Raw genomic sequence first — 15540 nt, 5'->3', positions numbered from 1 at the left:
GAGAAGAAAATCATGGATGATAAAGTTTTTTTATAGGGATGTCTAGATCTGATGTAATGAATGGGACTGATCCAGTCACATTTTAATTTTAAGGCCTGATCCACTTTTTTTTAACTCTTTTTTTATCTGCTTCATTATTGGGTTTTCCATCCACCTAATTTGTGCAAATGTAAAAAAACTTACAACTGAAAAATGGACACTTGAATGGAAAGTGAAAGGAACTCGGATCATGTCTAGACATCCCTATTTTTATCCCCATCACTATTTTTATCAACTGTTTTCTTCTTAGCTTTAAAATATATGTCAAAATCTTGGCCTTTTGATTAGCAATTTTTCAGATCTTCTTAATCAAAACTTTCACTTTTAGCATGAAATAGAGGTCTGCGCGGGACTGTTTTTTTAAACCCGCTCCCGCCCGCTCCCGCGTCTTTTTGTCCCGCTCCCGCCCGCTCCCGCAAAAAAATCACTTCTTTTAATCCCGCTCCCGCCCGCCACATACACATTCCCGCCGCTCCCGTCCCGCAGTCCTAATATGAATTGAATTAATTACATTTAGTGCTTCAAATTTACATATGTATTTATTAAAACAGCAATTCAGTTCGCAGTCCAAACACATGCCATCAGGTGCATCAAGAATCCTAGAAGTGGATTAGAAGTGGATCTATATTATATAAAATAATAAATGTAAAAATATATAAAATTAAATTCAATTAGTTTAATTAATATTTGTATTATTATTATTAATAATAATAATAATAATAATAATAATAATAATAACAATAATAATAATAACAATAACAATGTTATTGTTATTATTATTATTATTGTTATTATTATTATTATTATTATTATTTTGCACCAGTATAGTAAATGTCGTCCTTTAAATTACACACCCCCCTCCCCCCCCCCCCCCCCCCTCCTCTGCACACGCCTGCTGGAGATGCTGAAAATGTGTGTGTGTGTGTCCATCCTCCGAGAGATTTTTCTTGTGTTTTTTTGTTGCTTGCATGGGAATCATAGCGTGATTATTATAATTTTCTTAACTATTTATCAATTTGCGGGAGCGGGACCACATGTTAATGTGGTCCCGCTCCCGCATGGCCTGTATTGATTAAATTACCGCTCCCGCCAATAACAATTCAGTTTTGTCCCGCGCCGCAACATATTCTGACGGGTCCCGCGGGTCCCGCGGGACTCCCGCGGGAGTGCAGACCTCTAGCATGAAATTACAATTTCAACATTTGTATAAGCAAAAAAATAAATAAAAACACAAAAGATGAAAGTAGAAAATGATTAGTGCAAAGAGTCCATATATATATATATATACAAAAAAACGAAACTAAACCAAAAAAACAACAACAACAACAACAAGTAATACTGTGCTTAAGTCGCGGCTCTGCGGAACAGCAGAGGCCCGGTGTGTCCCGCCATGTTTCGCCTTCTGGCCTTCTGAGGCTGATTTGGCACCCAGCTTACTCTCACTATTAACTGCTGTTACAGAAACCATAGAACTGGTCTCAGATCAGACTGAGGACAGCGGCAACCTTTTCTTAACTGAGGTGACCTGTTTAGAAATATTGTACCTTTTTCAATACGGGATGGTTACGGGTTAACCATCCAGAATGCCTCTGTTCTACTGATAGACAGACAGTCAGGTAGAGTGACGGATAATCAGCAGTGTATTTTGACTGAGCTACGGTAGTTTACCCAATTCACACTTTCTAACTTAGATTTCTCCAACAAACTAGGCCTTGCATTTATTTCCCTTTTGCTGTTATTTTTTTAAATCATTTAAACAGAAGTGCTTCAAGTTGTCTCAACTATTTGTGGACGGATAGGTTGAGCTGAACAGTCTCCAGAAGGCCAAACTTGAAAATTCTCTATTACATATATATCAAAAACTGTAAAAAAAAAAAAAAAAAAATCGTAAAGCTTGGTGACTTGACTTGACCAAGTCTTTTAGCCAACAAGCGCCTTGATTCTAATCTAGAATGGCAGTGATAGGCTGGCGAGAGGAAAAGCTGAGACTCTCCATGTTTGGAGAGTTTTAGTACCACCTGAGTTTGTTGCTAATGCATGTGTGATTCATGTGTGTTTATCTAAGCTAGCATCAGGCTAACTAGCTTGTCTGAAGAACACTGATCTGATGTACTTTATTGAATATGGTTGTGTGACTAATTATGACTGATCTATTAAGTAATGCTGCATTCCATCTGAACTGAACTGAAGTTCCAAGTACAGCTAGGCCAAAATATTCATACAGTGACACAATCTTAATGATTTGGGCTCTGCATGCCACCACACCGGATTTGAATGGAAATAAATGAGATGTGGTTGAAGTGTAAACTTTCAATTTTGACTCAAGAGGCTGAACAAAAATATCCTATGAAGTGTTTAGAAATTACAACCATTTATCTACAGAACATTTGTTTCTTCATTCTCTGTATTATTCTCTGTATTATCTGTATTACTGATACACCTCCTTCCTGGAGAGTTGTGAATGTTTTTCTTTTCTACTTCTACTGTTGTCTTCTGTGGAAGTTCAGGACTTTTTGATTCTCCACTTGTATCTCACCACTGCACTCTTTTTCCTCCAGAATGTACCAAACTGTTAATTTGGCCACTCCTAACATTTCCACTATCTGTATAATGGATTTCTTATTTTTTCTGGCTAATTATGGTCTGTTTCACTTCTATCTGTTTAGCTGCACTTTCCACACTGTGTAACTTGCTCTGCTTTGCACAGTGTTAGTATTGCTTTTTGTTCTTAATTTTTCATTGCTTGAATATTATTTTAATTATAATGTCTTGTATTTTATTTACTTTTTTTCATTTCCTTTTAACATTGTTCTTAAACTATTTTCTTAAATTACAATAATTATTTTTCATGTTTTTAATTTGATTTCTCTTTGTTTCAATGAAGTCTGAATCATGTTTTATCCATGCTTTATTCTTATTTTATTGTTTTATTTCCATTTTTATTGTTACGCGTTTTTGTAATTTGACTTCTCTTTGTATTTTCTCAATTGTACAGCACTTTGAATGACTATTGTGTATGAAAGGTGCTATATAATAAACTTTACCTTGCCTATTGAGAGCACCTTTAACTGCATGTTGTGGGCTCACAGCACGCACAGCGTACAAATTGAAATGCTACACCTGGAATCATCTTTTATTACACAATAATATAAATTATTTATATAAAAATCTTTTATTTAATTACTTTTGGCTGTACTGCACATCTGTCTGTTTGTATTATTAAATCATTCATACACACACTGTACTATCCAATTTCTGTGGATATGTTTTCGTGGTGTTTGGATGTACAAAATACTGTGTAATGTGTTTTCATCTGGTAGTGCTAACAATGATAACATGGGGCATAAAAAGGGGGCCATATTTTTGTTTGATTAGCATACAACTCAATTTGTATCAATGTATTGTGATACACAGTGTTTAGCTGTAAACTGTTGGATATGTCAGAAATGTTTCTTATAATGTGTACAATTATCTGCATTTTTAACGGTGTGGTGTCATTCCTAGCTCCGTCATCCAACTTATGAAGTAAATGGAATGCAGCATGACTTTCACAAACACATTATGTAGAAAGATAAATGTGTGTATGTGTGTATTTGTATGTTGTAGTGGACTACTGACCCATATTTTACTAAATATAACTTCTCAGAGGACGAATGCTGAAGGTCCACTGAATTAAATCAGTCGATTCTGATCTTGGATGAGTACTTTTACTCTGAAATGCTTCCCAAACAAGTCCCACTGACTGTGTATATATGAGTGATTTAATCCCGCCCACAAAAATGTACCTGTAAAGTACCTTATTTTACATATTACTTTGCACTACCGAGAATCAGCAGACAACAAAACAACAAAATGTTCTGTGTGTTCGGTGTGTAGGCTTTGGCTTGGCCTTTTATCTACTGCTCAAACGATAATGCCGACTGTCTTTAACCAGGTTTTAACCCACTTAGGCTCATTATGCTGCAGTGGAAGTGTGTGGGAGGGGTCATGATGTGTGTGGGAGGAGTCATGATGTTCAGTCATATATACAACCATACATTTTTACTATATTTCAACTCATCAGGGGTATGGAGCTCATAGAAAACTGTGCTAATCTATTTTCTCCCTATATTATAACCAATAATCATCAAAAATCATATATGAGTAAAAGCTTTTGGTCTATAATATTTACAAATCCCTAAAAATACAACATGGAATGTCAGGGGGAGTGTGTGGCAAAGTGTGTGTGGCTCCACCACTGAGTGTGGAGGGGATGTGCAAAGGGCAGAAGGACAGGGTCAATACCTAATCTCTCCACAAGAGGCAGTACAGCGCCAACATGGTTTTCTAGCCTCTGTAAGTTCTAGCATGGTCCCAGCATCACTGCCAGGGTAATCGCTTCCCCCCGGACACGTCTCTCTCCTCGGGGGGCTGGATCTCCGCAGGGGGCACGGGGGTGGAGCGTGAGGACGGTTGTAGTAAAAGTGTGGGGGTGGAGCCTGACAGGTTCAGGCTCTCTAGCGATTCCGCGCTGAGCAGTCGCTGGCTCTCGTGCTGAGGGCAGATGACGTATCGGTTCGGAGGGTGAATCTCTACAGTAGCCTCAGTGTCTGTGCCCTTCAGGGCCCCCAGGGGACAGAGACCCCCCATGCCGGGATCCCGGCCTCCCACCGCTCCCAGCTCGCCTGAAGACTCCTCCATGTTGACGTAGAGAATCTCGTCAGGGTCCTGAGGGTCAGGCAGCTCGTCCAGGGCTTTCTCCAGCTCGCAGCGCAGCATCTCAAAGCTCGGCCGGTCTTTGGGACTCAGCAGCCAGCAGGAGAACATCAAGGAATATCTGCAGCGAGAAAGAGAAAATTTAAAGTTACACTAAGAGAAATTATTAAAAACTACCTTAACTCAAAATTCAATATATACAGATTGAGGGTGCACTTTTTTTTTTCTCTCAGGACGATTTTAAACAGAGAGAGAAGCATTTTTTTCATAGATTTTAATTCATTTTGACATTTTTTTAACCACTGTATTTTAGTTTTCGGTATAAATTATTCCATCTTTTCACACATTCATACGAACACCAAAAATGTTTTTTTTTACCACCTTAGCTGAATAATTTTAGTTGCTAAATATTTCTACATCTCAAACTTAATTTAATAATATCAGAATTATGCTGTAAGTAGTGTTTAAATTAATTTTTGTCATGCTTGTTAAATAAAACAAACAAATATATTTTTTTTTATTTACTAAGGAAACATAAAAATGTTTATATATTCGTAATACCTACATGTATTAATTTTTTGCTCATCAAGAAAACATAATTTTATGCTAATTATTGTGTCTTTTCACTTATTACTATTACTTGTAATATTATAATTATATTGTAAAATGTTAAATTCCTCAAATATATGAATTGCACCACATATATAAATATAAAAATTATTTCATTCATTGTTTTTTTCTAAAACAATTTAGAACAAAACAAAAAGAAAATCAAATCAAGGTCTTAGATATATAACCCTATTAATTCCTACAGACAAAAATGTATTTAAATTTGTGTGCTAATCTGTGATCACATTTTTGTGTTATATTTATGCGACAAAATATCGAGAGAGAGAGAGAGACTGAACGAGAAGGGATGTAGTGAGACAGAAGGATGAGAAAGAGAGAAAGACAGAGAGAGAGAGAGAGAGAGAGAGAGAAATTATGCCCATTAACTCATATTAGGTCAGTGGTGGTCATGTTCTAAAATTTGTGCAATAAGCTCACTGCTGTTTGAAGTGATTCTGCTGCTTTGTGATTTTGTAACCTCACACAACCCATCTTAGAATGATACAAATAACTTATATAACCCTCTCAACTCTGTCTCTGTCAGGGATTGTTTTTTGTTTTATTTGTTTGTTTATTTGTAGGCACACTCACATGCTGTCCAGGCAGTCTGGCGGCTGTTTGAGGCGGTTGCCCTGTCTCAGGTAATCATAGATCTCACTGTTTTCCACTCCGGGGTATGGTGTCTGACCACGGGTGGCTATCTCCCACATCGTCACGCCGAAAGACCACTGAGAAAGATACAAGTGTGTGATTAGCAATAAATGACAATAGACAAAAACACAAAAAGTATAATTATTACAATGTTAAATCTAAAAGCACACATTTTGCAATGCTATATAAATAAATTAAGATTAAGAAAAATATCACAATACAATATAATCACTCCCACCCAATCAGACAAGCCCAAAACACGCCACAGTAACTTACCACATCACTCTTGGTGGTGTAAACTCTGTCCGCCAGGCTTTCGATGGCTATCCACTTGACGGGCATCTTAGAGATGCGGCCTTGTCTGTAGTAATCTCCATTATAGATCTTCTTAGACAGTCCAAAGTCAGCAACACACACGTTCATGTTCTCATTCAGCCTATTAGAAAATACATGTTTTACCAAATCTAAAACCTCTGGAATATAATCAAGAGGAAGATGGATGATCACAAGCCATCAAACCAAGCTGAACTGTTTGAATTTTTGCACCAGGGGTGGCATAAAGTTATGCAAAAGCATTGTGTAAGACTGGTGGAGAAGAACATGACAAGATGCATAAAAACTGTGATTAAAAACCAGGATTATTCCACCAAATATTGATTTCTGAACTTGTTTACTTTGTATTATTTGAGGTCTGAAAGCTCTGCATATTTTTTGTTATTTCAGTAATTTTTTTCATTTTCTGTAAATAAATGCTCTAAATGAATATTTTTATTTGGAATTTGGGAGAAATCTTGTCCGTAGTTTATAGAATAAAACAACAATGTTTATTTTATTCAAACAAACCTATAAATAGCAAAATCAGAGAAACTGATTCAGAAACTGAAATAGTCTCTTAATCAGATACAGATTTTATAATTAGTGTATTCATTTTAATATTACTGACCAGATAAGCAGGTTTTCATAATAGTTTTTATTCTTCTAGTAATTTAGTGTTATAGAACTCACATGCAGTTGCGTGCAGCCAGATCTCTATGAATGAAGTTCTTGCCACTCAGGTACTCCATTCCTCGTGCAATATCCGTCATAAACTTCACCAGCATTTGAGATGGCAGATACTGCAAAAACAGAGATTAAAATGAATATAAATCATACATATGTGATTTGTGACCACTAGAGGGCACTAGAGTGCTTTTCCAGTTCTTTGCTCAGCAGACACTGGTCATTTCAGCTGTGTAAAAGTGGGCACGCACCATTTAAAAAAGCACAATACGTTCCAGTGGGTGTTTCAAATGTTCCAGGAACTTCTGTTATGATAACAAATGTGTTTCCTAACTCTGGAGCTGCAAATGAATCCAGACTTATGATAACATTTTAATCCATTAGGACGTAATGGAGCTGTTAAAAGCAAGAGTGGATATTTAGAAACCTCAAAAACAGAAAAAACTTCAAAAACAGCGGGCCATTAGGAATTAACACATTGCGTGTGTTGTTAGGGATTAATAGGATAATATGTTACACAACTAATGTAAAAATTTAATTATGTGAATTAGGTGAGTCATGCATTTTTTCTTGTTACAAAAATGCCAAAATGGTAACTTTAAAGAATAATAAAACTCTTTATTAACTTTGGATAGAAATCAATGTAATATATTATTTAAAGCATTTGGAGCATTTCTATTAGTCTATTTATCATAGAATTCTGACACTATGTAAATATGTCAACTGTCAGATTCACATAATGTAAAAAAAAGTAAGAAACTGACTTGATTTTTTAAAGCTCACCTTCCGTCGTTTTTTCTTTCATTTTAAAATGTCTAGTTGTGGTCTCTAGTATGAATGAATGACATGTGAGCCGTTTTTGTAAAAAAAAAGTGCTCAGGTGTCTCTATATAGCTCTTTTTTAATGGACTGTTTTAGGGGTGTGTCCAAAATGACTGGATTCCAGCTTTGCTCATGAATATTCATACATGCAAACAGCATGCAAATATCTGTCCTCTGATTGGCTAGGAGCACTGCGACGCCCCTCCACCGCTCTGCCGCTCACTGCCTCCCACCTCCTAACTGATGAGCGGTGATGTTGCGTCGCTTCAGCTCCGCCTCTGGGAGTTTCTCGAGCCAAGGTGGGCTGGTCTGTGAGTTTCTGCCTACGTAGGCAGAAAGATAATTCAAAATTCACCCGTTTTTCGGAGGGGGGGAGGGGGGATTTCTTTGCTTAGCTCCTGCAGACAATGGGGGCTGCAAAACAGTTTAATGTGCAGGTGTACACATTCAACTCGGAGAGACCTACTGTATTCCACAAAAAACAAGAAAAATTGGATTTTCGCGGAAGGTGAGCTTTAACCATCCAAAAGTAGAATATATTTCTACAAATACACTGAATTACAGGGTAGTACTGTAATTGGATGCCTTCGCTACGTTCCACAAGTTAGTTGGTGAAATGTGTTTTTCCCTCCTGCATATTCCACTGTGATCAAATGTGAGTGGAAATTTTGAAAAGTGGAAGCGTTAAAGAACTACAGCAACTCAATCATGACGTATATGTATACAGGTCTGGAAAAAAATAAGAGACCACTTAAAAATGATGAGTTTCTTTGATTTTACCAGATTGAAAACCTCTGGAATATAATTAAGAGGAAGATGGATGATCACAAGCCATCAAACCAAACTGAACTGCTTGAATTTTTGCACCAGGAGTGGCATAAAGTTATCCAAAAGCAGTGTGTAAGACTGGTGGAGGAGAACATGCCAAGATGCATGAAAACTGTGATTAAAAATCAGGATTTTTCCACCAAATATTGATTTCTGAACTTTGAAAACTTTATGAATATGAACTTATTTTCTTTGCTTTATTTATTTGAGGTCTGAAAGCACCCCATCTTTTTTGTTATTTCAGCCATTTCTCATTTTTTGCAAATAAATGCTCTAAATGACAATATTTTTATTTGGAATTTGGGAGAAATGTTGTCAGTAGCTTATAGAATAAAACAACAATGTTCATTTTACTCAAACACATACCTATAAATAGCAAAATCAAACTGATTCAGAAACTGAAGTGGTCTCTTATTTTTTTTTTCCAGAGCTGTATATAGAATTTAGAATGGGATGTCACAAAAGCACCTGTAGGTAAAATGTGTCACAAAACTTCTGTCCATATAGCGTACACTCTTATTAGAAAAATAAAATCGTAGGAAAGAAACTCACTACAGGGCTGTCTCCAAGTCTTGAGTAGAGCAGGTAGCTGTGTAGGTCTCCATGCTTCATGTAGGGCAGGATCACCACAGGAGAGGGATAACCTTCACTCTCTACAGTCTGCAAACACACCCCTGCCACACACACAGACACACATAAATAAATGTATATATATATATATACATGTATATATATATATATGTATATATATATATACATATATATATACATATATATATATATACAGTTTACACCTGTAAAGGATTTGTTGGAGAGAAGTTGAACAGCAACAATTCCCACGCACATAATCAACATGTTTACTCTTCTGTCATAACTCCAGTTTAAAACTGCGTAACAATCCTGATTCCTGTGTTTTTTTGGCAGCAGTTTCTGGCACCTAAGCCTCATCTAACTCTTCCAGTTTTAGCTTCTTTCACATAACGCAAGGCGAAGCTTCCTCAGAACTAACCGCAGCTATTCTGGCAAAACTAGAACAGTGAGAACATTTTGGATGGCTTGATAATATTCTGATGAAAAAAATCTGGGAGAGGTTTATAGAGTTGTTTACACACATACTGTGTTAAAAGTAGCCTATTACCTTTTCTGTGAAACGGTGACTCTGTGAAAGTTAAACAGGGGTGAAGCAGTACACTAAAGTCACGGTACACACCATATCACAGTTTGGACACCATGGTTTAGCGCAATAGGAATAGTACAAACATGCATATGGAAGCCAATTTCTTTTTATTCTTATTTTTTATTTTCAAAACCCATTGGTGCTGTAGCGCTGCAGCTTAATACCATTACTGTATTCACACCTGCCCAAATGAGTCACAACAAGGAGAAAACGAATCGAGAGTCAAAACTGACCGGACCAAAATGTGCAGAAGTGAAAACCCTCTAATATGATCTCAATAATATAAAGCTCTTTATATCTGGTCTCAGTCAGTAGGCTGTTCTTTATCTGATCACACTAACTATCAGCATTTTATATTTTACAGGTAATTAATGCTTCAGTGTACTTCAATGTGCATTGTATACTCTCTGTGTGAGTTAAATCAAACCATCAATCCGTAATGTCCTTAGTGTCATTTGGTATCAATAAATGTAACATTACACACCTGAAGTAAGTTACAAAATATATATATATATATATATATATATGAAAAAAGTAGAAGCAGAAAAGCAACTAATCAAACTACTAGGAACTAAGCTGTGTTTGATTCTGTTCTTGTCCTCCTTATATTGTGTCATTTTTATTTAAAATGAAACCATTAACCTCAGAAAGTGTGAAGGTAAGTCATATATAATGCAGGACGCCCTATGCACATTTTTGTTGTAGGTCAGTACAGTACAATTTTGGCTTCCATAGGACATGGTAAAAATATATCCAAAACTAATAGGACAGTGTTCTTCTATACTGGTTAACACTGATTTATTTTCCATCCATCCATCCATCCATCCATCCATCCATCCACCCACCCACCCACCCACCCATCCATCCACCAATCCATCTATCCATCCATCCATGCATCCATCCATCCATCCATGCATCCATCCATCCATCCACCCACCCACCCACCCATCCATCCATTGTCAATACTGCTTTATAAAACCATTAACCTCAAAAAGTGTGATGGAAAGTACAAAAAAAGAACTTAAAACTGCAGAATTTTACCTAGCAGCCTCATGACGTTCTGGTGGTCGAACTCCTTCATGCAGGCCGCCTCTCTGAGAAAGTCCTCCATCTCAGTGCGGGTGCAGATTGCAACTAAATCACATCAATCACATCAAAGAGATTATTTTTAAGAGTACGTTAATCAGAACTTATTAAATATAGAAGGGATGGTAGCTATGTAGAAAGAAAAAAAATATATATATTTTTGTGTCGAGTTTTATGTTGACTTACTCTTCATGGTCTTTACGGCCACTTTTAGAACAGAATCCTCTTGAGACAACAGGCCTTCCATTACAGAGCCGAATTCACCTGTGGACAAATACATAGCCACACACACGCCATACAGGGTCAGTCAAAAGACTTTCATAAGTCAAACTAACTTAAGCGCACACACACATTTGCAGTGTAATAAAGTGTTTTAATAACGCAGGCTGTTTTTTTAATATCATAAAGACATCATTTAATGTTTAATGCCTTAATTAGTGTTTTGTTTTAAAGATAAGTATATGATAATGTTCAAAATAAACTTAACATTGATTGAAAGGTGGGTACAAAACAGCAATACGGATCAAATAAAATACAGAAAAATACAAAAACATCTTGGGTCTGTACTTTAACAGGATGTCCTGAATGAAAATTGTGTGTTTATTCACCTTCTCCGAGTGTCTTTCCCAGGGTTAACTTGTGTCTGTCCACCATCACGTCCTGTAGTTTCTGTTTCAGCTCATCACTGATGCCCAGAGAGTTCACTGAGGAGAAAAACATATATAACGTGTTTATTAATACTTTTCAAACTTATCTGATTTCTTGTTAAATAATAAAAAGAGTTTATACTGCTTTTGTTGGATTAACTGTCCCTTATGTACAGGGAAGGCAACTGTACTACATTTTACATTCTACAATTTGAGCACTGCTGTGAGGATTTGATTGCATTCAGTGACAAGAGTGTTGGTAGGGTCAGGATTTTTCAATGATAACCCCCCACCTCATTATCCCCAATTTCCTAACAACTCATCCCAATAGCACTTGTTGAAGGATCAGCCATCTTTAACTGATTTAAACCTAGAATACAGTCAATCATCAGACGTTTATTGCTATCTTGGCAACATCAAGCATACACCCCTACTCATTACACACACACACACACACAGACATGCCGCAGTGCACAAACCCAACTTTTACATTAACAATAAACAGAATACATAATAAAATAACATTTTTGTTCCTGTATATGACCAAGCAGGTCAGTTTTCTGTGCTGAGAAGCGCAGAAGCCGTGCGGCGTTAAAATAATAATCCACCAAAGTCAGAGCCGCATAACTCTTAAAGGGAATCGCAAGTGACACACTGATTGGTTTATGTCATGTTACACTCTAAACACACCCATAATTAATTAAGAGAATTAGTACATGCCTTTTGCGCATTTCGAGCAGTGCATTCATACTTTTCCCATCATTACGATAGCAAAGACACGCTGACGCCCTAAATCAAGGTGGTGATTGTCGGTTCGACTATAGATTGCTAAAATAGGGCCCAAAAAGAAAAGTAGCATTAAATTAGAACTGAAACAGAACTGCTTTTAATCCATTGATTTAGTTCACTTCACTTTTATCTGTTCAGTGCTTCCTAAATCAAAACCCCCTTTAAGCAAGAGGAAGGAAGAAAGAGAGGAAACAAGACTGAAAAGCAGAAGCCATCCTTCTCTGGACCACAATTAGGATACGAGTTAACAAGGAAGATTAAACAGAGACACTTGCATCATAGAGGAAAAATAACCATAATACTAGATTACGTAATCCAGCAGGACACTTTAAATCTTTCATAAATTAAATTTGACATGCCAGGGATGGACAGTCAAATACAATCATCCTCTACTTCAGAAAATGTGTGAAAGATAATATTGGTAAAATACGCTGACATGCCAAATGTCATGGGAAATGGGACAAGAAAGAGTGTTATGTGAGTACCAGGAATACGTCAAAGAGGAGACTAACACCCACAGCGGACAGTGATGTGGTAATGGTTATGACCTTCTGTGTGTTACAAATTGTTTATATGAATAGACAAGTGACTCTGGCAGAAATCACATTTATGCATGATGCATTTATGCACATTTTTGTTGCAGGGAAGTAGGGGTGTGCCATATCGTAACATACACGACAATATCGCCAACATTTTTGAATATCGTGAACAATATTAAACCCTGAAATATGGTGCCATATCACCCACCCCTAATTAACACATCAGGGTACGACATTTTTGCTGTTTTTAGTAAAAGAAAATTCACACTGTTCTCATTTCTCATGATATACCTACTAGAGACAGACTATATCTGTACAGTATCTTTAATTTTACTGCAGTACTGGATATATGAAGATATTTCACATGCATTATTTTTGTAATTGTGCATTAGTGTATTCTTAAAAAAAACAGTGTTTTGTCATATCGCCAAGAGTATCGTTATTGCAAAAATACCATGAAATATTGTGATATTATTTTAGGGCCATATCGCCCACCCCTACAGGTAAGTACAGCGATCTTTAGCTTCCATAGGATATGATAAAACTAAAATGTCCAAAATTGATGGGTCAGTGTTGTTCTTTACTGGTAAACACTGATTAATCTTACTTTGTTAAATTAACCCTTGTGTGGTGTTCATATTTTTGATACTCGTTTACTTTGTTACTTGTATTTAATGCAGCAAAAATAAGCAATTTTACATTAAAATGCTTTACACATGCTTGCTTCACCTAAATTGCAAGCAATATAAACAGTTTACATGGTTAATATTTGCCCTTTACCTTTCTTATGTTACATTTCTTTCAAAAAGTGCTACTCTTTTTTTTATTAGTTTTTTTAATAAAATGTTTATATATGCTTATATATGCTTTATAACTGGATAAACAATCCATTAAGTTTGACAGCCTTTCTGTCTCTGCTCTCCAAAAGAAAAAGAACAGCATCAGCTGTGTTAAATCTCCACTAACCAATGAAAATGCAGCATAGCTCTGATTTCACTGGTAAAATTCATCACAAACATAAACACTGCTCAGCCACACTTCCGCAGCTTGTTGGAATAAGTTTTGTTGTTACAGAACAAAAACATCTCCCGCCATTTGGATCCGTTCCTGACAAGAACTTAAGCGAAGGCATTTCACATCTGCTGCATGAGAAACTCTGTGAAGCTTATCTAGAATCCTCATGCTTGAATAACCGGCAGTGGAAAAGACCGTGCTCTGGCTAAACAATCCCAAAGGAGAAGGAAGTGGAAGGGAGGTGACGGCCAGGGAACCGCGCCAGATTATGATGAACCCCCCTCAACTCCCAGCTCTGAGAACCGAGCGAAATAAAACAATGACTTGATCTATGTACGAACTCTATGATTTCATTTCTTCCCCTCTCCAGCCTCCATCTCTCTCCACTAACCCATGATATCATTCACCATTCGAGCCGTCTGCTTTCACACAAAAGGAAGTGTGGCCGAGGGACACGAGCAAGTTCACCACCTTTTTAAAGTGATAGTGTTTATTGGTTCCACATTTCAATTCCTGACCTGTGTCAAATATGCATGAAGGAATTTTAATAGTCAATATTTTGGAACAGCTAAAGTTTGGTGAAGATAAATCTGTTCCAAAAGTACACTGATGTGCCAAATGTATAAAAAAATTATCATGAAGTGTTACCTCAGAGGATAATTTGGGAATAGGGCTGGGTAAAATATTGAGTTAATATTATCAACATATTTTCATACAATATATAAATTGAGGCAGACTATATCAATATAGACTATGTTTGCTTTCTCTTTTGAAACCGATACATCAGATGGTTGATCTTCCCCTCTGTAGAATATTTCTCATGTTCATCTACAGCTGAATGTTAATAAAAGTGCCTGTTTAAACTCTGAAATGTAGTTTTGTCTTAGACGTGTCTTTTCATAATTACTTTATGGGATGAAAAAATATAAATATATTAGTTTTGATCCATGGGATCCATTGATATATATCTGATCTTTATGTAGCTAAAAAAATATTAAGATATTAGTTTTGATTCATATTCGTATTTGATTTTTTATTATTTTTTTTACACAATTTTGTGTAACTTTATGAGGTACTACAGGCTACAGGACATTTTGAACCAACCCCATCATCACCCTCACAAATGCGAATGACGACCAGAGTAAAATTTTATACCATGGTAATTTCTGGATACCAACACTGTCTTGTATCGGATTACAGTATTTATTTTTTTGATGAAAAAAGAAAGAAAAATACAAAACTGACAAAAGCGAGCTTAACATGTTTAACAAGCTAACTGAGCTAAATGATTCATCTACAGCTTCAGTTCTTTCCAATACTGATACAATGATAATTGATCTTTCTATCTCCAGAATTTATATCCTGTTCATCTATAGCTGAATTTTAAAAAAGTGCCTGAATTAAATTTAGTTTTGTCTCCGATGTGTCTTTTTTTTAATCCCAATGAGAACAGTGTGAATTTTTCTTTTGCTAAAAACAGTACAAAAAAAGTAGTACCCTGATGTGATAATTAGGTGTGGGTGATATGTCACAATATTTCAGTATATAATATAATATATATTAAAAAATGTTGGCGATATTATTGCGTACGATACGAAATGACACACCCCTAGCTACTAGTACCTTATATATCCATTTAGTATTA

General features: G+C 36.2%; 1 protein-coding gene across 1 annotated transcript in view; it reads right to left on the bottom strand.

The window, feature by feature from the left end:
- Nucleotides 1–1195: 1195 nt before the first annotated feature.
- The window catches only part of LOC103027673 (tyrosine-protein kinase receptor UFO), a 62979-nt gene continuing 48634 nt past the window's right edge, over nt 1196–15540 (bottom strand). The window contains exons 13-20 of the mRNA XM_022679062.2: nt 11515–11610; nt 11093–11170; nt 10862–10954; nt 9196–9317; nt 7000–7109; nt 6271–6430; nt 5935–6071; nt 1196–4855 (exon numbers count right to left, since the gene is read on the bottom strand). Coding sequence (XP_022534783.2) covers nt 4399–4855; nt 5935–6071; nt 6271–6430; nt 7000–7109; nt 9196–9317; nt 10862–10954; nt 11093–11170; nt 11515–11610 — 1253 coding nt within the window. The 3' untranslated portion in view covers nt 1196–4398. The remainder of the gene's footprint in view (nt 4856–5934; nt 6072–6270; nt 6431–6999; nt 7110–9195; nt 9318–10861; nt 10955–11092; nt 11171–11514; nt 11611–15540) is intronic.

The sequence above is a fragment of the Astyanax mexicanus genome, chromosome 4 (assembly GCF_023375975.1).
Source record: "Astyanax mexicanus isolate ESR-SI-001 chromosome 4, AstMex3_surface, whole genome shotgun sequence".
Taxonomy (NCBI): domain Eukaryota; kingdom Metazoa; phylum Chordata; class Actinopteri; order Characiformes; family Acestrorhamphidae; genus Astyanax; species Astyanax mexicanus.
This window is presented reverse-complemented; position numbering and strand designations above follow the sequence as displayed.